Below are 23,352 nucleotides of genomic sequence, written 5' to 3'. Positions count from 1 at the left end.
ATTCATTAATTCAAGCACTTAGATGTTAGATCTCCTAGAAGGAAGGTCCATTTCATATTTAACCTACTCAGGTCACCTCTTTTCTAAACTGTGTTGAAACAGATACAGATTTTCTCACAGTCTTTGTTAACAAGTTCTTGATTCATGGCCCTTTTTGAAGTATCTCTTCAAAAAATCTGACTGGGTTTTCTCCACTATTTTTTCCCTTTTTAATCTTAAATTACATCCTAGGGATATTATCAATAATTTAAGCTCATTTGTGTAAAGTCTGCCAATGACTTCCAAAAGATGTATCACCTTACTTTATGACAGATGTTGACTAGCATATAACCTGATCTGTAGCCTACTAATATTCTTAAAGATAAATTCCAATTTCCAATTCACTAGGAAGAGGATGGCATGAGCGTGGGACACAGGCTGCCCCATTGCTATCCTTCTTGTTTTAAAGATCAAATCTGTCACAAAATATAAGTCGAGTAGAAAGTCATGGAACTCTTTTTTTTTTTTTTTACCATTTCTTATGTTCCATACTATTATATAGTGATTCCACATTACCTGTTACAGATATGTATTTTTTTGTCCAGGTTAAACGTCTTGAAGTTTTTCAGATTTGTCCTTCAGTTTGGATGGTAAACCTAGGGATCCTAGAGACCTAGAAAAATAGTTGTATAAATGGAATATTTTGTGTAGTTCACCTCCTTTTTTATTTTATTTACTGGGATTTGAAGTTCCTGATTTGGCAGCTCCCTTAAATGGGATGGTTTCATCCTTTGTTCTATTGTTACATACTTTTAAATGGGCACTCTCTTGTATGGGTTTCCAATCCATAAGAAGTTCAATGGGGTGGAATTCAACAGCACTGTTGTTTGAATGAAAGTATTCACTCTTTCATAGGATAGACTGTTACTGTAATGAATCATTTGGGTAGTCTCTGGTGCCACCAGTTAAGTGAAAGCATGGCTTGCTGTATTCTATCTAAAACTACAGTTTAAGGGCTATATTTGAAAGTGTAGGTTTATAGAAGTGCAGATGTTGCCCCATAGTAACCAAGCATTTTCTAGAAGTTGCTGCATAGATGATTAATAGAATCTGGTTGGTATGGGCAAAATATTTTATATGGTACTTATGTAGTTTCACCGCGCCAGCATGGCTTAGCTCGCCCACGCTGCAGGCTCGGTGGCTCGCTACGCTCGCCACTGAAACATCCTCTGCTTTCTCTGGAAGACCTCTGCACCCTCCCCTTTGCCACCCACAACAGAGTGCAAGGTGGAGGTGGCACCAGAGTAGGGAAGTATATCACAAAGGAAAGTATGAAGGTGAGGTCTTAGAAGTAAAAACAAGGATCCTCATAGACATTTTGATTTGCAGACTTGGTGGCGCACCCCTAGATCCCAGCGCCCTAGGCAGCTGCCTAATGGTAGAGCCGGCCCTGATCTTTTTTTGGAGGGTCACAAATTATGTTGATATTGTTACATTTGCTTTGTTTGACCTCTTTTATTATCTTGTTAACCACGCTTGGCTATCCTGACATTTACTTTAAAATACAAATACATACATTCTGATTTAGCGTACAGAGATTTCTTTATATGGCCTACAGGTTGAGTATCATTTATACGAAATGCTTGGGACCACGAGCAATTCGGATAAGGGATTTTTCCGTTTTTTTAAATATAAATTTTTAACATACTTACCTGGCCTCCCGGTGGCCCTCGGGATCTTCAGCGGTTCCAGGGGTGCATTGCGCGAGTTTGTAGGTGGGCCGGTGACATCACCAGTCCACCAGCGTGATACATTCCTGAAACCTCTGAAGAAGATCATGAAGGCCACCATGGACATCAGAGGACTTGGTAAGTATGAAAAAAGGGGCGGGCGGGGGATCTGAAATATAAAAAAATAATAAAACATGGTTTTTGGAATATTTCGGATCAGAGATCTCCAGATATGGGAGACTAGACCTGTACTACTTATGCTGTGTTATACTACTGTATATTGCCACATTTCTCAAAACTTATTTTGCTTATATCTCTGTCTTGGTCTAGGTGTCTGCAGTGGACTCATTACAAGGACCTCTACTCCAGGTGGAGGGGCTCAGTGACCTGCGGCTGGAGCTTCACAGTAAGAAGATGAACATGCATCTAGTACTTATTGATGAGCTGCACCGTCACCTTTACATTAAGTCCACCAGTCGTGTGGGGCAGTGGAACAAGGACAAGATCCGACCCAGGTAGAGATACACTGGTTGTTATTTACTGCAGCCATATATTTCTCCAAGTACATACCTACCTATATGCTACATTAACAAGCTGCACTCTGTAAGGTTTATGTTGTATCAGGGTACTTATGATCTCCCCCCCCCCGTCCCCCGTCCCCGTCCCCAAGTTCCCCTGTGCATTTTATTTTGTATCTATGTCTTATCAGGTTAGGGCACTTTTCACTAGATTTCTCATCCCGATATAACTGAAATTGGGTGAATAGGGCCCAAATCATGTAGGTGTTCTAACTGACAAATATATTTGTTTTCCTCAAAGGAGTCCAGACTGTATGCCAGTAAGAGGATCCCACAGTAATACTAATTATTAATTAAAGGAAGTTCTAGACACATTTTAACTTTACAATCTTACTATTAAATACAGGTCTAATTTTATAAAATCAGTAAGAAATGTAAATGATTATACTAGGCTTTAGTTGAAATTATGCATGGTTTTAAAAAGGATGCCACTTAAAACTAAATACTCTCTGTACCCATTCGAAGATTTTCTTCTAGGCTGACAGGTTCAGAACCTCTGCTTTTGGTGTAAATTTACTTACATGGTATAGCAAGCAACCGGATTCTATCTATCATCTTTTTTAAGGTACTAATAAATAAAAAACAGAATCTGATTGGTTGATATGGGCAACATCCCATCTTCAATAAAACTCCCAAGTTTGATAGGTTTGCAAATTCCTGGAACTCGGCTGTCTGATTCATTCCACTGGATATGTAATTGTTACTCTGATCCTGTTTAACACTGATATTGTGGGAAATGGGCATTTACCCAAAATAATGATGTTTTTACACTCCTATCACTGGTGTTCTCTTGGTCAATGAACACGGAACACTGGGGAAAGCAGTATCTATATAACAGACATTGAAAATAGAAAAAGTAAATTCGCTGCACATCGTCAAAATTCGCATTTAATACTGCCCTATGTGTTTTCTGTCAATTACTTATTGCATCTCAATTGCATCAGCCAGCATTCTAGATGGGCCTAAAGAAAATTAACGTTAGTAGCAGGTAGAATGTGGCTCATTTAGGTGTGGTCGCAAAGCGGCTATTGTACTCAGTGAAAGTATTCTTACTGCACATGTGTCTGAGTCACAGTGTGCATAGGCAATGTGTGAATTGCAATTGCCTCACATAGCGGAATGTAGTGGTCAAATAAATAAACGCACCCCATGGTTGTTCACAACTGCTAATTTATGTATACCCACAAAATGACATCTGATCTTATGGCCCCCATACACTTGGGCATGATTTTGGCAGATTGGGCTGAGACATCGGGCCAAATCGCATGTATATATGTCATCCAATTTGATGCGCAGTGCCGTGAGCATAGGGACAGAGTTGTATGCGCTGCATGTCCAACCTCTAAGTCGGACCCTCTCCCGGCGGTGGAGAACCACATCGCATGCGATATATATTGCATACCATCCTGCCGCCTGGGAAGGTCGAGGAGGCTCAAGGGGAGATGGATATGACTTTACTTGCTACTGTAGAGGTCTAAGCATCATAGTGCATTTACTGAGGTACTCTTCTGCGCCATGACCTTCTTTTCGAGGATGGTACTGATGTATGTATCGGCAGTTGTACCCCATCTGATCTTCTATCCATAATCGCATATAATCACATTTGCATATGGCAATAGATAGTCACTGCAAGAACAACCTCACCTGAATGAGCCTCAATGTTATAATAACTTATCTGCTTTTGTTGAACTGAATTTGAAGGTGATATTCTCTGTTTTGAGAAGTCGTTCTGTAACAGCATAGTGTACTTAAAGATGTGTACACACGGGGCAATATGATCGCTGGCAATATATTGCTCAGTGTCCTTTTTTCATTGATGAAAATGTCACGCTGCCGGGAGAAGAGGCAGTGGAAGTCGCTGGTCGGATGAGCATGCCCCTCCGACCAGCCACTATTCAGGGGCTGAATACGGGAGCGCGCACCCGACGATTTATCGCTGGTGCACACTCCATGGTCGCTCAGCGACCATATTTCCAGCGATATTTGCAATAATCGCCCATGTGTGTACGCACCTTTAGTGTTAAACTTTGTGACTCGATGCATTTTGTCAGTGGCTCTTCCCAGGTGAGTTAGTTTTTGTTGCAGAGCTTGACTCAGCTGAATTATTTTAAAGGTAAGGCACTCTTTTTTTTTTTTTTTTTTTTTTTTTTTTTAAAGGGCAGGAGGACTGCTATCTGCATTTACACCACACCTCATCAATTTGCCTTCTGGTGAGATTACAGTGTGTATGACATGCTCAGAACTCATTGTACTATTTTGGGATTCTTAATATTCTATTGTATCACTGATTTGTTGGCAACAGTAGTAGTATATAATGATTAAATAAAAATGTTACTACTGCAGGTCTCCTGATTAATAATGACTGAAATCCTGTCAAGATTGCTTGTCTGTAAATTCATATTCTAGTGATTTTTTTTTTTCTACATACTTAATTTAAAGATGAGATTGTAGACTGCTGCTTATCAATACAGTAGAAGCAAAACTTCCATTTTTGTAAACCGCATTTATGATTTTTTTTTTTTTTGCATTTTATTTTAATGCAGCCCACTTGCAAAGGATTCCCCGCTTCCTCTTCTTGACGTTACAAATTTGTCAACACCACGCAAGTTCCTGGATACTTCTCAGTTCAGCAGTCCTGGGTCTTCCAGTGGTAGGTATCTCTACAGCAAGGGTGGGCAATATCCTTCTCTACAGCATGCTCCTTTCTACACAGTGGGGGTGATATCAGGTTGGTTTGCATAAGCAAACTCCTTCCGTAATGGACAAAACCATTTGCACTGAAGGTGGGGCTGATGTAACATGTGCAAAGAGAGTTAGATTTGGGTGGGGTGTGTTCAAACTGAAATCTAAATTGTAGTGTAAAATAAAGCAGCCAGTACTTAAGCTGCACAGAAACAAATTAATTCCCCCAAATCTAACTCTCTCTGCACGTTACATCTGCCGCTCCTGCAGTGCACGTGGTTTTATCCATTAACCCCTTGAGTGGTGGTGGGTTTTGCTGGGGCAGGACAAACCTACCAGGGCAGGTTTGTCCTGCCCAGCAAAACCCACCACAGAATGTAGGCCTCACCTCCACTCTGGTGTACATGGCTCGAGTAACCTAGCTACTGTATTTGACCTGGATTCTAAGATTGTTTAAACATAGGTCACCCTCTGTATAATGGGTGACCCGGGTTTTTTTTTTCCATTTGAAATTTTTACTGAAGTCATCATACAGAAAAACAAAATACCCAGGTTTAATGTAAACCGGGCATGTCCAAACTGTGACCCTCCAGCTGTTGTGTAACTACACATCCCAGCATGCCTTGCCATAGCATTCCCTAATAGTAAAACTGTGGCAAGGCATGCTGGGACTTGTAGTTTCACAACAGCTGGAGGACTATAGTTTGGACATGCTAGCTGCCCACCCACTTCCTCACGAGGGTGCATCGAAAAACTAAGTGACCTGGGAGTCACTTAGATATGTGTGCACGCTCCACATTATTCGATGGTTGGTGACCATCGAATGATGCGGGTGTTCACTCACAGGCTGCGAACGGATGTTTATGTTAAACATCCATTCACAGGCCCTGCGTGCGAAAACACTCTGCGAGGGGTGGACGGGCAGCCTGGCATTCGCTAAACAGTGTTTGGGGTGCTCGCAAGGCTTCAAATTCGCAGTCTTGCTAATCAACCAGAATAACCCCCTATGTGGCCCATAATTTTCACATATGTGGGGAATACACTGTTCTTTAGTGTTTTTGAATCTATGCATTCTTGTGATTTAAACATAAAAAAATATCAGCGTATTAACCAACCATATATTATGTGTGTGTATTTTATTTTCAGTGAAGGAGTTGAGCCTTCAAGAGATAAAAGAAGACCCTGATTCTGACCCTGAGGAAAACAGTGTTGTATTTATGGGAATTCTCATTAAAGGTCTAGCAAAGCTGAGAAAGATCCCAGAGACTGTAAAAGCCATAAAGGAGCGCCTAGAACATGAGCTGAAACAGATTGTAAAACGCTCCACCACTCAGGTGGCTGACAGTGGTTACCATCGAGGGGATAATGTGACTCAGGAAAATCAGCCGCGGTAAGAGAGATTAGGATGCTCACATAGCAATCACCATTGTTGCTGTAGGTTACGTACATCATGGTGGAAAGAGGCATTCCCGCATTAGCGATGGAGCACTCTTTCGTTTTGGGGACACAGGGGCAGCATGAACATATGTGATACAACCTGGCCAGGTAATCCACTCCTGACTGTGGTCGTATTAATTACATTTATGCCAGTCAAGTGGCTAATGCAATACAATCAAAAAAGAAAAGGATACCTCTGCGTTCGTTCAGTGAAATGTAAAAATTATTCAAGTGCTAGTTGTGAAAAAGCAAATAGATGCAATAAAAATTTTTGATCACTTTCTTTTACTATAGCAAAAATATTCAATTAATTTGATTTATTAAGTAGTTAAATTAGTATGCACTAATTAGTATGTTTAGATAGGCAAAATCAAATCAAACGGTTTTCAGCCACATTCGATCCCGATCCACGGAATCAAAATTGAATAGAAACATAGACTGTGCAGGCAAAACTCTATAGTACAGATCTGTCCTATATACGGGTTGAGTATCCCTTATCCGAAATGCTCGGGACCATGAGCATTCCGAATAAGGGCTTTTTACGGTTTTTGGAATAAAAAACCGGTCCCTCAGTCACCGGCTCGTCTGGGACCATGTTTTTTGGCATAATTAGGATAACAGATATACGGATACAGGATACTCAACCTGTAGTCTAAATTGAATGTGTACACAGCGCCTTGCGATTTGATCCCGATCGAGTCTGGATTAAACGGAAAATGTATCGCACCATGTGTACGGGGCTTTAGATCTGGTTATATTTGCCAGGTGTTTAGTGTGAAAGCTTACATATTCTATTTACTAGGCTTCATATAATATAAATAATCCTAGCCCTTATGGTGTGTACACACGTTAGATGTGCCTTAAGATCCTATCCACGATCTAATCAGATAGGATCGTGGATAGGATGCAAAATTGGATGTGCCTTAAGATCCTATCTTGACTTTATAGTGCAGATCTGCACTATATAGACAAGGCAGCCAAGACTTTCTGGCTTCCGATACATGAACGCGCATCGGGATCAACATCGGATGCAGATCGCAAGGGTTTTAACCCTTGCGATCTGCATCCGATGTTGATCCGATGCCGATCCAATGTTGATTATATCGTCAACATCGGAAAGGAAATCGGACCGTGTGTACACAGCATAACTTTGTGTCGCTGTATCATTTGTTTTTTTTTATGAAGTGGTTCCTTCAGGACTTGGCTAATCCATTTTCTTGCTGTGCTGAAGCTACTGATTTCGAAGAAAATTACAGTTTAAAAGCAGAATTGTTTGTCAAAAAACGTGTTCTGCTCCTGGTGATTTAGTTGAGGAGTACAAGTCGCTTCCAATCAGGTCATACATTTCAACAAACAGAGACATAGCGAAGCCTTAGGGCTGCTGTCATTTACTGACTTTCTCTTTTGAGTAGTGTCCTGTATCCTAAAGTCGCGTTGTGACTGTAGATGTCTGGTTTTCAAAAGTCACTGGTATGTTTTAAATCTGTGGATAGCTTTCCTAGTCCTCTGATTGTTATTATTATTGATTGTTTTGCATTGCTGCAAATCTTCGCTGTATACTCAAGGCTTGTGACTGATATTCCTCTATGGGGATGTGAGTCTTGTTTTGCTAGCTAAACAAATTCTTTTTTTCTTTTCTTTTTTTTTTTTTAAGAATAATTTGTAAATTGTCTTAATACAGCAGTTTTTTTCTCTTTTGAGTTATTCTTCACAATATAGATTAGCAAGCACATTTTATTTACAATGTAGATCTAATGAAAAATATAGTTTAAAGTCATGCAGCATATATGCCTTATTAAAGGTAAAGGTGTGTAATTAAAAGTATCCTCTCAACTGTACAAAATATGAGTTTTCCACAGGGTTGACATAAAACAGTAAAAAAAAATGACACTTTTTTTTTTTTTTTTTTTTTTAAGCCGGTTAGTTTGGTTTAATTATTATTTTTTTTTTTTTTGCATTAACGTGTAATCCTGTTTGTTATAATAATACTTTGAATCATTACTATGCATTAGAAACCTTGATTAACCATGTTTTAATGCTTTCTAGCATTAACAATCCAACGTCATTAGTCTCGCTGGTATTATTACACATTATTGTTGCTTGTGATCTACATCACAGTAAGCTGAACCAATGCAGTAAATCACGCGCACACCCAAAACTAGAGATATAAAGAGGTGAATCCAATAAGAGAGGTGTTAAACCTGCCTAGCATCAAGCTTTGATTAATGTTTTGTGGTGTTGTAAGCTAGGTATTGTAACATGTTTGTCCAGGTGCAAGCTACATGCTTTGCTTGTAACTTTAAATAATCCATGTATGTGTAATTGTAATGTTTGCCTGTCTGCTTAACCACTTGCCTAGAGTGATCTCATTATTTGTGAATACCAGGCTGTGTTTTATCTGACTTGCTTGCAAATAGTGCCATCAGTCAAAAATACAGAGTAGGTGAATGCTGAAAGATATTCTTCTAGCATCTGCAAATCCAGACCTCCTAGTCCCTCTGCATCTTTGCACTCTCCACCAGTGGCTTCGGTGCTGCTGTAGTCACAGCAGGATTCCCCCAACCTGAAGGAAATTGTAGACACTCCCAGGGAATTGTAAATGAACACCCCTCACCATGAATCGGTGCAACTGTATTCCTCTTAATTTACATACTTTTTTCTTTTCTCCTTATTTAGGCTTCTTCTGGAACTACTAGAGCTTCTTTTTGATAAATTTAAGGCTGTTGCATCTGCTAATTCAGTGGTTTTGGGGTATCTGCAGCAGAGCGTGACTTCCCCAACAAGTCAACAAGATGGAGATATTAAGCTGTATGACATGGCCGAGGTGTGGGTGAAGATTCAAAGAGTAATTGAGGTAACACCTTTATTACAGTACAATGGAGTTCTGTCTATTTTGTATTCATATTGTGGTGGTAAATGCTATTTTTTGTTTACCTATATGAGTTTCAAGAAAAATATAAAACAAAAATGTTTAATCCATTTAATATAAAGATATAGAGAAGACAAGAGGAAGTTCATTTGCCAGTAAAATCAAACTGCTGAAGGAAGCTCATGGTGCCAAGAGCATCTCTATAGGAAATAAAGGTTCCTATATCCAATGTCTTTGTCCTTTTCAATGACGTATAAACGGAAATAAAAAAAGCGTTTGTATTAGTCACCTGCAGGTAACTGTCCTAGAGCATTGGGAGATTGGGAAAAATGGTCATTGATACTAATGTTACTGTACCTCCTCAGAAGGAGAGACCTTTTAATATAGGAAAGGTCAATGTTTCACACTGTTTTACAATTAGCATGACTGTTTGTTAATGTTTTACTTTTTTGTTGAAATGGTAATTTTCCTAGAACTGAGTTTTAATGCTTTAAATTAAGTGACTACTTATTTTCTCGAAGCAAATTTACAGTATGTTCTTCTGGCAAGTATGGATTTATCATTATTATGTGCACTGTCTCTCTCCCCAAGTAATATTTTTCAGGGAAGGAATACAAACATAAATGGGGTCTGTGAGGATGGAGCATATAAAGGGATGCACAAATATATGCAAAACCGCACAAATTATAACAATAACAGCAGAGGATAAAAACAAACCTTATCTGCGTACAAACTGTGTGCAAAGTGTTCCCAGCTTAGGTTTGTTCTTACCCTCTATTGCTATTTCCGATTAATAGCAAGTGGGGGTAGGGGGCAGCATGGAACCACATCCCCCCCCCCCCCCAAATTGAGCTCCAAGTACAGATGACAGGGGGCATCACTTGTGAGCTGTAGGAGCAGTGCATACACTCTAGACTATTTTAAGAATTTGACATAATGATATGTCTTTTATTGGCAAATTCAGATCTGACCTACTGTAGATGGTTTATGGACAAATTGACCACCTTTCTCCCTTAGTCAAATATTCATGCCAAGCCCTCTACTTCATAATTGGAGGAATTTGTTTCCATAGTAGGAGGTATGCAATCTGCCGCCGCTATTTTTGAATGGGGAAATAGCGGCAGCTCCCTATTTAATGCTGTCTTTAGCGACAACATTGAAGCGGGATCACGTCAGAACGGGCACGACTTTAGAAGCTGTCAGGCCCGTTCTGATGATAACTGCTGCGGATTGTCGTGATCCTGGCTGCAGATCACCAATCCATGGCCGTTTTCGCGGCCACGCCCCCTTTGCGCTGATCGGTAAGCGGGACAGGATCAGGAGGGATCGACAGCTGTGATCCTTGATTGTGATTGAATACCCCCCCCCCCATAGTCTCATCTGAGACTACGGCCATCGATTTGGAGATATCGGATAACCTTTTTCTAAATCCTTTGCTAGGAATAATAAAAATAAATGGTTTGCAAACCATACAGCAGTTTAACAAGAAAAACTAAACCCTGCATGATATTTTGTAAGAGAGCCACAATTGTGGGCGGTATTCAATGCTGCTGCGGGGGGGGGGGGGGGGGTTTCTCTGGCAACAAAAAGCCATTCTCTCCATCCAACCCTCTCGCCGTATTCAATGTTTGGCCTGAATCCAGCGAGGTTCTTCACAAATGCAGCGAGTCCGCTGCACTTTGGGGTGAGCTCTGGGGGGGTTTTAGCATAGTGCGCTGCTAGGTGAATAATGAGCTCTGAGTGATAATTGAGTAACCAAAATAACACTGGACACGCTTAGTGTGAAAAAATATTTTATATAATAAAAAGAAACATACAATTTTATAAAACACAGAATAATCAGACTTTGCACCTTTCTAAGCGATGTGAACGCAAAGAGCAAAATACTTGAATGGTTACGTCTCCAAGAAGCAATTTTTAACTCTCCATTGTAAAAGCAGCCAATAGTATGAGGGTAGTAGTTCTCCAAGATATCTGGACAAGTCCCAGTTTAATATTTATGGACCACAAATAATCAAATAGGTCGATGGTAGTTAATAATGCCAATTAGCATGTAAGCAGAACATGCCCTAGTAATAAAGCTGGCAGTTCGAAAAGCAACAATAGTAACAAGTTGGTAACTTGATAATAGCAATATAGTTTCTCACCCACAGATGATCCAAACAACGGGGAGCTTATTTTGTTGTAGCTTGACCCTGTAATGTGTCGTAGATTTGGCAGTATCCAGACGCTGCTCAGATGCTCCAGCCGGAGCAAGTTTAGATCTGAAGCCGCCGCTGTTCGTGTAGGAGTCGGTGACTGACAGGCAGGAGATTACAGTCTAGCGGCTGTATGCATGGCTGGTTGGTGGCCGGCGGTGGGAGATGGAGACCGGCTGATTCCAGGAGAGACTTAGCAGGAGCCTTGGAGACGCTTAGAAGCTCAGGTGTGACATCAGCGCATTTCGTACCCGTAGTGATTGGGAACTTTGGGAACTGTCTTGAGACCGTTCCCAATCACTACGGGTACGAAACCTACTGGGGACATCTGTAACTCGCACTTCTGGGGAGGTGACTGGCACTAAATATGTGCAAGGACATGATTGCTGGGCAATCTGAGATTGTACACAAAATTAATTTTCATGTTTTAAAACCTTGTTGCATGCATAAATAAAATATATTTGTGTGTATTTCATGTGGTTGATGTGCCTATGCAACATAAATGCAAGATACTTCATCCAAATATAAAATGATTAGAAAATACAAAATAACCATTATCCAAAATTCCTCTAGTCCCAAGCATTTTGGATAAGGGATACTCAACCGGTAATAGGAAACATAACTGTACTCCTAATAAAGGCTCTGTAGCTAAAAGGAGAACATGGTTTGCGAATAGGCAAAGGTTATGAGTCCGTCCCCCCCCCCCCCCAAGACAAAAAAAAAAGAAACTTCTGGTACTTATATGTTATATGTAAGTATGCTCATACCCCCACTATCCATGTCGGCATGGAGTTGATGTTCTATAGTGTGGAGAGCCACCGAGCCCGAAGCGTGGCAAGCGTATGTGTAAAACTAAGTCAAAACGGTCTGACAATTAAGTGAAAAAGATAGGCGAGATGAAGATTGCCTTAAAAGCCCCCTAAATTTAAGGTAAGAAGGAAGAGATATAAAAATATAGGATATAAAAAGACCTGAAAACCTCGGTTATGGGCACTATATGATTTGATAATACTTTCCTAGGGAATGAGCCGTTCTGTTTCTTATTGAGAATTTCTTAAAAGATGTACATAAAAGCAAAAATAGACACAACAATCCTCGTGCAATACTGTCAGGATATGATGCTCTTATTTATATATTTTCTGGTTATACAGATATATAGCGCCCCTTTTGCTTACACTCACAATGTAATTTAGGAATATGCGTGCATATAACCACAAAAAATGGTGAGTGATTCGAGGATTCCCCCCTATCAAATTAGTCACAGAATTTAGGATTAAAAATGGCGTGTCAATCCTCTGTTCTTGCATTCAAAATATCAGGGATGGAAAGGATCACCGATATCAGCTGCAATCAAATGATTCACTTTATTTGTGGGTTAGTAAAACAAGTGAAGTTAGTAACTCATCTTTCTAGGTTTGCAGATCTATAGGTGGTAAAAAAATGGGGGCCCGCTTTTTGGATACTGCTACTTCTTCCTCCCAATGAAGAGGTTTCCCACCCTGGATGAATAGGTCAGCACTGTGGTTATATGCACGCATTTTCCTAAATTACATTGTGTCTAACTATTAGTTGATTCAAATATTAATATTTTTCAGTTTATTAAAAGTTTACGATTCGTGCCTTCTTTACTTTATTTGAAGTGTCAACTAAAAAAAAAAAAAAAAGTTCCATGCTGATTTTTTTGTTTTTGTGGTAGTAATGTACTTTTTTAAGCACCCCCCCCAAAAAAAAATGGGATCCCTAATGTCGATTGAACCTAGCGGTCTTAATTATATATAAAAATAGAAAATAACGTTTTTCCCGTAATGTCAAACATGAGGCATATAAAGTAATTTGGCTTGAATTTTTGGCTTTGGGAGGAAAAGTTTTGTTAGGGGTCCAAATTTTGTGCCGATTCCTTAATCAACACCTGTGATACTTCAAATAAACTAAATAAATAGTATTTATTTTATTTTTTTATTGATTTTTATTTCAGACAGTCGATATATTTAGCAGAAATTGTTGTTTAGACAACCTCCCTTTAAATAAAAAATTTTTAGAAAATAAATGAAACCTTAATTGGACCGAGCACATGTTCATTCACACTAAATGTTTTCAAAATGACATCTTTAAATCCTTAAAATTACATCTTTTAATTCCTTACTAAAACTGTCAGGGGTGGGAACTTTACCCCGAGGGGGGGGGGGGGGGGAGATTGTGGGTTGCCATATTTACCTCTACAGATGTTCAGTACATGTTAAACCCTTTGAGTGCCAAGTGAATTTGTCAAAATTGGAGTGAAAATTGCCAAGCAAACATTTTTATTCATCATAATGACCTGTAATGTTTACCTTCTATAGGAAATATGTTTTTTTTACTCAATTTTTTTAAATTGAATTCATATAACAAATGTGAGCAACGCTGGCATTTTTAGCCGATATTTTGCATAGCTCTTACAGTGATGTTGGCACCTTTAAGTGGATATTTTTGCACATTTCTGAGATGTCAGTACTCAAAGGGTTAAAACAGTCATTTGTTATGAAATTAGGGAGGGTAAACCAGTTTCCAACAGAAATGACTGAAAAGAAGAGAAGTAGGGCTGGGATTGGAGGAGTCCAAAGATAAATTATAGAGCTGGGAGTAATAACTGGCAAACTGGTTAGCAATTTTTAGAGGGTTAGCAATCCTAATACCAGTTGGGAAAAAATGTTTAATCCTATTCTTGGCCTTCTGTGCTTATAACATAAAGGCTAATATCATAATTATTTTACCTGCTATATAAACTGATACATGCTGTTAAGCTGGCCATAGGGCATTTTTGCAGTTGCCATCTAATGGAATATAGTTCCAGGGATGGTGTAATTTATTTGAGTCCTTAACTTAAGCTTGGTTTCTGTATTCAGCTGTAGCTGAATAGTTGCCCTCTTAAGCAGAGCACCCACTTAAAAAGCAGAACCCTGAACTACTGCCTTAATGACCAACCAAACGGGTCAAATAGTCTCAACTGAAAGGAAGTTTGTAAACCTATACAATGAGATGCTATCAGCTATAAATTGTTCAGCAGTGGGATCTGACAAAAGGTGTGGGGGCAGCTTCTGCACTTCAGGTGGCAATATTACTGCTAGAAAATACCCTAAAACCGCAGTAAGGGATCCTAGTCAGACCATATGATGGGTAAAATGTCCGGTGAACTAGAATGTTGCAGTGTTCTTTTGTCAGTTAGGAGGTCAATACGGGAATAAGGGTTATGGACAAGCAAGAAAACTATGTAATTTCACAAAGTTGGATTCCGTATTTACCAGATATCAAATTCTGCTAGGAAATTAGAAATTATTTTATTTTTTCATTATATATTTCCATCCTTCATATAAAATTCAGAGTTTTTTCCTACATATAGATTAATGCAGCCTACATAGCAAATAGTTACTAGTATATATCAGGGTATTAACATTAAAAACAATGTGATGAACAGTACTTGCATTATAGTATAGCGCAACGGAATCTGCTGCGCTATATAAGAACCTGTAAATAAATAAATAATAGTATACTATTAAGGAAAATAATCTTTTTACAGTAAAGTGACCTTTATTCTCTGGTGGAAATGATACTGCATTGGGCAGTTGGACAAATCTAGTAGCCAATTCAGGGATGGACCTTCTCAGTTCTATAGCGGTTACCCCTGTAAATGATTAGAAACCATTACCTTATGAGGTCTTTCATTCCTGATCTGTGTGTACATGGATGAATCTGTAAATATGCATAAAATATGTTTAAAGGCATGGCTATATAGTAAGGGGGTGCGGGAAGGCATTGGGCAGTAAAGGCACCTTCTCTCATCTGTGGTCAGCTGGTATCCACTGTTAACTTTACTGGCACTCCTGTTATTAATTCCCCAGAAGCCCCCATCCCAGGATCTGTGCTTACTGGAAACAAGCCTCCTTTCCTCACTAATTTATTATTGAATGTTCGTCTTCTTCTTATTTGTCATCAACTTTTTAGATTAAGGCGACTAATATATAAAACATATTTTCTTATAATACATACTATATGCTAGTAAGATGCAGTTTTTTTCCTTGATACAGTACAAGCTCTTTTCTGTATGAAGACTTGGTCGCACACACATTTACCTTGAGGTTTGCAGCAGAAGGAAGCCTGAAGTCCTTTCTGTCTGTCCAGTACCTTGCTGTCAACCTTGCACCATTCAATATATGAAAGATTGTAAAGAGCCCTGTTATGTAGACCTAATTGTAGCAGGGTGCATATTTTTAATGACTCAATGGGGGAAATTTACTAAAGGAAATTTGTAAAAAAAAAATAGGTGTATTTGTATCCAGAAATACACTTATTTTTGACATTTACTATCCCGAAAATACGGCAATTCGTAGTCGTATTGATGTGTTATCAATACGAATTGCCGTATTTTCGGGATAGTAAATGTCAAAAATAAGTGTATTTCTGGATACAAATACACCTATTTTTTACAAATTTCCCCCAATTTGTGTATTTATATAAATATATTTTAAAGGATATTATCTTTATTAAGTGTATGGAAAAAATGTAAGACCATATCTTGCTTTGGAAAGTTTCAGTGTAGGTAATTTTATTCAGTATGAGCTTATCTCAATTTTGAGATATTAATGTGTGAACTTATTTTTTTTTTTTATTCTATCACTTTGTTTTTTTGGTGGAAGAGCTGTAAGCTACTGTGGGAAACAGAACACCTCCTGCCAGCTTCTAACAGGCTGAACGCACTTAATTGTTCACTGCCTGCAGTAACACTCCTCCTGGATAAACATTGTGTTTCATATGTCTTAACTCCTCATCACTAAGGCGCTCTGTCACTTTCCTCGTGGCGGCCAGGCTGACGGATTGCAGGTCGGACATGCCCTCCCCTCGGCTTTACATGCTTTGGTGACAGAGCATTTAATTGTTGCTCGACTGCAATGAATATTCATGGTTCGCAGAACAATACAATTAAGTGCTCAGTTGTCACAACAAAACTCACTGTGGCCTTTTGGTGAATGGGGCCTGTTAGAAAGATCAACGGTCTTTATAATTCAGTTATATGGCTGTGTGGAAGCAATGCTGGCAGAATAGTTTGTGCTAGGAGGAATGCCATACACAGAGCCCATGTTCTTAATACAGTTATATTGTAAAATCTACGATCTGAATATCATTAAATCTGAGTTGTTGTGAAGCTCTGTCTTTTATCCTTCCTATTATTAACTTTTTATTTGTTGGAATATATGAATGATACGGAAATTTCTTCCTATGAACTTTTTAATAGTCTTTGCAAATTAATCACGGGGCCAGGTTATTTCATGACTGGCTTTAAATCTTGTGACCAGCTAATCTTCGTGGCTCATTGGATGCCATATATGAGGCTTTGGATCTGCAGTAACAGTAATGTATTGCAGCTCATGGTACACCTGGCCAGTGATGTTGCTTAGGAGTAATACATTGATGTTGTGGAGCTCTAAGGGGGGGTACACACCAGAACGATTAGGGCTCAATTCCATCAATCTGGATCTAATTCCGACCGATTGGATGCAGATTGTATGTAGATTGGGCATGTTTAAGTCCAATTCCGATCCGATTCCAATCCGATGCGCGTCCCCGCTGTCGTTTGGTCGTTTTACATATCCTACCTGCTGCAGTGAGGATCTGTAAAAGATCCATTCAACTGGATACAGACTCAGATCGGATTGGGATCAAATTGGATGCAGATCGTTAGCAGATTGTTAGCAGATTGTGTGCTCCAACAGATCGTGCGAAAATCACACAATCTGCGAACAATCTACTAACAATCAGGATCGTTCTGGTGTGTACCTGGCCTAAGGTCGATACTAGTCCAGGTGCATAAATAACTGATAGATCTCCTCCACCCTCCCCCCCCACACCAAAAAATAAATAAAAAAACCTATTACTGGATCTAAACCAGTGGTCCAGCTAATGTACAGATTCCGTAGTTCCAGACATTTTTTTAGTAAACCATTAGGATAAAAGTTCTTTATTACTATAACTTGGGGGAAATGGGGGGAGGGGGGGGGGGTGAAGTAAGTTGCTCCTGTTATCTATAGGGTCAGTTATATGGGGGTGTGCACTGGTTGTTTACATGTTTTTGGCAGCCAATAGCACTGGTTTTGTCATAAACAATTTGAATCGGTCCACAAACAGACGCACCCTCGCAATAGCCTTGCGGCTCCCCAGTGTGCCTAGACACAGTTTGGGAACCACTGTTCTAATGTATTGTCACTACCATCTCATTCTACTAATTCTATAGCTCTATTTCATCATGTTCTTCAAAGGTATTAGTAAATACCAGCTCACTTAAGTCTCTGGTGCTTATCCCTTCAGAGAGACTGTTAGCACAGCTTGTAATGGCATGCTGCCTGATCTCTCTTGTACAGCATTCAGCATTCTACTACCGCTATTCTGCCATTCTGGCATCAGACCACTTCATGCATTGACAGCTAACAAGATCTCTTTCAACCTCTAAAGGGGTCATTCCCATTTTTTTTTAACATTATCTCCAGTGCTTTGGATACCTTTATGTTTGTTAATGGATATCCAGATTCTGGTGCATGAAAGGCCCTATAATCACATAAGCTGAGCAGCAGGTTCACCATGGGATTAAGCTATGCTTCTAAGTGAATCTGATCTTTTCCTGGCCGACTTTGGTACAGCAAGCATTGCATTGTTGTTCTTTCTAGAATAACAGGTTACTTGTTTCATTATTATTATTATTATTATTATTATTATTATTATTATTATTATTACATTGCAAAACCCATTTCATCGAAGTCAAAATTAGACTTTTTTGGGGGGGTTTTGTTTATTTTCATTTATTTTGTGGCAGTATTGATGTTCACTTATGACCGCATCCTCCTGCTATTTTCCCGTAGTTCTTTTTTTCTGCTTTATGGCACTTTGAATGCAGCTCCTTTTTTCTCTGCTCAGGTTTTAATCATTCTTCACCACTGTGACTGAATAGGAGCAGGGACGGCAGGTCTTAAAGTACAGAACGGAGTGAACATGAGCTTAATATTTGCCCAAAGCAGCAGAGTTCCATAGATAAGCGCTGCACATTGCAGAGCTCTAGCAGTGTACCCTTTGTTTTTTAGTAATATGATTTGTCTGATACATGATATTCAGTTGCATAGCACATACTGTTTTTCCCTTGGAGGGAATGTTAGTTTTTTTTTTTGTTTTTTTCTTAATAAGATGAAGCCTTATGAGAGAAACTGGTTCAGGATAGCAACCCTGCTAGTATTACTTGCTGATGCTTGTTTACCCTATCTATCACCTTTACAAAGTTTCTTATTGAGAAATAAAGAAAAATAAAAATGAAGTGAAGTAAACTATGTTTATATGTCATCCATCAGTTGAGTTTTATGTGATAAGGAACCGGTTTAATTTCTGTTTGTCCACATTTTTTTTGGGATGGGTAGTCACAAGCACTAGTTTTGCCTATTACCCCTACAAGTGTCTCATGGCACCCCAGGGTGCCACGGCACACAGTTTGGGATCCACTGCCTTACAGTTTTAGGCCCTTTTTCAGATCTACCCGCAGTACAAATTTGTTCTCAAAATGGGCAAAACCATGTGCACTGCATGTGGGGTAAATGTAACATGTGCAGAGAGTGTGTGAGTTATTTTGTTTCTGTGCAGGGTAAATACTGTCTGAAATCTAAATTGGAGTGTAAAATTAATGCAGACAGTATTTACCCTGCACAGAAACAAAATAACACACACCCTCTGCACATGTTACATCTACCCCACCTGCAGTGCACATGGATTTGCCCATTTTGAAAACAAATTTATACTGCGATCAGATCTGAATCTTAATTTATGTAGGTGAGTTTTTTTCTTAATTATACATCAAATAAAACTAAGGGTTGTGTCTGTATGTAAAACAATTTGGGGTAGAAATATTCTTCTAGGTATTGTTTTGAACTAGAGAGATGAAAATAGAGTTCTAAATTTGTATCTGTCCGGCATCACGTAAAAAATAATGGATGCTTTTGGATGGAGTTTTTGCTATTGTTTAGCTTGGTGACCTAGACAGAAACTAAGTTATGTATTATCTCAATGTGATGTCAGATATAGGAACAATAAAGGAAAAAATTAGATTCTTAACACTGCTCGAGCAAGTCCAACAATAACTGACATTCATGCAAATGATGCTGCCGGCAAATGTTAGTGTTACATATACTTGTGGTATTGTGATATAAATCACAATACATTTGTGTGATATCTGTTCTTTATCATTGTAATATGTTATGTTATATTGAATGTGTTAATAATAATAAAGTTGTGATTCCTGAGATTTTTGTAATGGTGCCTTTTAGATCAATGCTGGGATTCCGTTAATGGTACATTTTTCTTTTGGGTGCAATATAACCTACGTTTGGACTTTGACCCCTTTTTTCTTTATACATTGTTACCCATTTTCTTATTAAGCTCTTCGTTTGGGAAATGGAATCATTAGGTTAAGGAAAGCTCTTGCTCGTTCCTTGAAGAAATGCATTTTAGGGCAATTATAAATACTGCTCTTATGGAGTTCCTGCAGCAGAAGAGTCAGACATAATAGGTCTTTCTATTTCACATGACATTCGGGAGGATCAGACAGAAGCTAACGTGGGGCTGCTAAGTGTATACCATCCAGCATAGGTGAATATGTGAAAGAATAAAGCTTTGCTTGTTATACTAAAATGTGTCTTTATAGCAAAGCTCCCAAGGGCATGTGTACCTAGAATGACATTGGGGGTTTTTCCGCTTTTTTTTATTTTTGGTCTCTACAAAGTATTTTTTTCTCCTTTCTACTATTTGATGTAATAATATCACAGTGAGAAGAACTAGTCTGGAATTGTAGAATGGGGATCCTGTTTTATTTTAGATAAAATGTCCTGAATATCAAAATTATACAGATATAGGGCAGTATTCAATGAGGCTAATTCGCCATGTTCTACGGCGAATGTGTGCGAATTCATGCTCTAAGGTGAATCTTTTTACTGAAAGTGATTCACCCTATTCAACATGCACTATTCGCCGACTGCGAACAGTGAATGACGGACAATTTGCCGTCTGATAGTCGCTGCAATTCGCTGCGGTTTTTCAATGTGTTTCACCGTGAGTGTATTCAATGATCAGATGGCGGATTGCTTTCTAAGTGATTTTTGCCGTGTGCCACCATATATAACAATCGCCATCTTTTTATGGTGAACTGAACTGTGATCTTTAAAAAAAAATAAAAAAATATATATATATATTATTTTTTATTTGGTGGCAAAGAAATCCTTTTTTTTTCGGTGAAGGGGCATGCTATTTTTTTTTATGTGCTTATGGCACATGAATATATATTTAATTTTTAATAAAAAAATTTTACGCATAACAGCCAGCAGGGGGCCAGGAGCCGCACATTAGATATTCATATATTCACTTCACACTGATTACATATGCGCGAGCAGTGCAGCGGCTCCCTACCCGCGTCCCCTGCCAGCTCTCTGGGGGGGCAGCTGCTGCTGCCTGTGTCCCCGGGAGCCCTCCTTCTACCCCAAAAGTGTCCAACTCAGGCAGGGAGGCTTCCATCTCCCTGCGCAGGGGTTAAGAATCACCGTCAGGGGCAGCGAGCCCCTGCGGCGTTGAATAGGGCGACAGGGAGGGCTGGCAGCAAATGCTCCAGCCCTCTGGAACAGGATTCGCTGCACATCGCGATAATTCTTATTGAATACTGCAGATAGACTTTGTTTTCTTCTGTTTCTTAAGTGTAGAAATTAATTTAATATTTTGCTAGAAAAAAGGTGTTCCTTATTCTAATTCTAATAATAAATATACCATAGCTTTGGTTTCTCCTTCACTTATAAGCATATGATGCCTATAGACTGGCTTGATTTTAGTTTACTTGAGGAGGAATACAATATTTTCTCTCACCATAGTTGTCTACATAAGACCCATACACAAGAAAGATCTGTGATCTTAAGATTTCTCTTAAACATCCCATCAGTCCTGGACAAAAGATTTTGTGCAAAGATTTAGCTGAAGATTTTGAAAATTGTTAACCCCTTCGGTGGTATGCCCGGGAATGTTTTGTGGTGAGCTGCTGGTGCATGCCACTGACATGTAGTTGTGTGCCATCGTCATTCACCCTATCTAGCAAATGCCACTGCCGTGCCGCTGCTTGTCCCGTCAATGGCCTGGAAGCCCAAATACTGGAGGGCCCCAATACCTGAGTGGGCGAGTGCACCTGAATACCAGAGCAGTCAAACGCATCTGAATACCAGAGCATGCCAGAAATCACTCGAGCACGCAAACGCGGCTAAACGAGTCCAAGACTCCGAACGCGAATGATTTGTGGTAAATATTAGCCAATTGTTTGCCAATTGGTCAAATAATCTGTTCAGTGTGTGGACACCTAGAGTCGCTATTTGGGAGCTCTGCTACCATTGACAGTCATCCGCTGTTCCCATAGCGCTAGGATGCTCACCGCTACCGAGGTGACTGCCTGTATTTTTGCTGTAAAAGTAAAGCAATATGAAACGACTCTTGTGACCTCAAGGAAAAACTTTTTAGGAGTATACAGAAAAGCTCCTACATGAATAAGTAGCTATGCTGAACCTCTGGTTAGCAGGACTACAATGGCAAAATAGTCTTGTCAGGAGAGCGAAGTCACAGAAGTGCCAACCACATTGGTAGCACAGTATTGAAAGGCTACATGGTAGGAACTGTAGCTGGGATCACACACAATTCGTTAAATTGTGGAGCAGTACAGATAAACTGTATGCAGGACAGCACGGAGGGTGGTTACTGTGCAGGCTTCTGGTACATGATGGTGACTAGGTAAGCAGAATAGCACAGCCTCGGATGGTAGAGGACACAGACCATCCCCTTTGTGTGTCCCCTTTGCCTGGCAACCAGTGGAGAGCTTACATATAGATAGTGGCAGGTGCTCAACTAGTTTAGTAATACCATTCAGGTGTATGGAAAGGAGGGGTAATACCGAGTAAGTAAAAATCCATGGTTTCTCCCAGCTCACTTTATGGTATTAGTAGCCAGTCTTTCTAGCTTATGCTGTTTTTTTGGGGTACTGCACCGTGCTCCTAGATAAAGTGCTAGGGACCCCCAATATACAAAGAAGCCTTGACGGCAGCTTGGGGGCGTACACATAATTTGCGCAAATATATGTAACCAATATCTATAAAGTCTATTATCATGTAGTGTTCTAGACTGGTTACTAATACCATTCAGTGAGCTGGAAGAAACCATGGATTTTTACTTAACGGAAGTTCGGCTAAGCCCCGGATGCTTAGCAACCACAGAGTTTTCCATAGCACGTGATTACCCTTTGTCGCTTATCTATGGCCAAGATAGATCTCGTACAAGCCCTGGCCACTCGTAACACTCTTCAAAGATGGCTCAATAGGATATGTTAGTTTTTACAAAACAATAATAGCTGTAACTGAAACATGATGATGATAATAATTTAGCATTTTTCTGACATTACTCACATTTAAGACTGATATTTTCTTTTCAAGTTTAGGATCAGGGGTGTCTTCACAATGCTGGCATTTGAAAAATCCCATTATTCTTTTCCTTAACCGAGAACAAGGAATAGGGAGATTGCCACTAAGGGGGGGTATTCCATCCTGGCCAATATTTCTGACAGTCTTAAATATCGGCCATCCGTATCCAATCCTGTCAGTTTTCAGCCGAGGACTATGCAGATAAAATCTGCATTGTCGAAACCAGCCACTGCATTATCCAATCTGTAGGCAACAGGTAAAAAAAGGGAAAAGATAACTAGGTTATCTTAGTGGAGGCGCAGAAAATTGAGCTGTGTGGTCAAGCAACAGTACAATAAATGGGGGTGTCACTCCCCAATATATAAACAAGCAAAGAAA

General features: G+C 39.5%; 1 protein-coding gene across 1 annotated transcript in view; it reads left to right on the top strand.

Moving 5' to 3' along the window:
- EXOC4 (exocyst complex component 4) overlaps positions 1–23,352 on the top strand; it is a 399,783-nt gene that overhangs the window by 29,651 nt on the left and 346,780 nt on the right. The window contains exons 4-7 of the mRNA XM_083183327.1: positions 2,040–2,224; positions 4,831–4,937; positions 6,116–6,359; positions 9,083–9,260. Of these exons, the coding sequence (XP_083039453.1) occupies positions 2,040–2,224; positions 4,831–4,937; positions 6,116–6,359; positions 9,083–9,260 (714 nt within the window). The remainder of the gene's footprint in view (positions 1–2,039; positions 2,225–4,830; positions 4,938–6,115; positions 6,360–9,082; positions 9,261–23,352) is intronic.

This window comes from Crinia signifera, chromosome 4, assembly GCF_055691185.1.
Source record: "Crinia signifera chromosome 4, ASM5569118v1, whole genome shotgun sequence".
Classification (NCBI taxonomy): Eukaryota; Metazoa; Chordata; class Amphibia; order Anura; family Myobatrachidae; genus Crinia; species Crinia signifera.
This window is presented reverse-complemented; position numbering and strand designations above follow the sequence as displayed.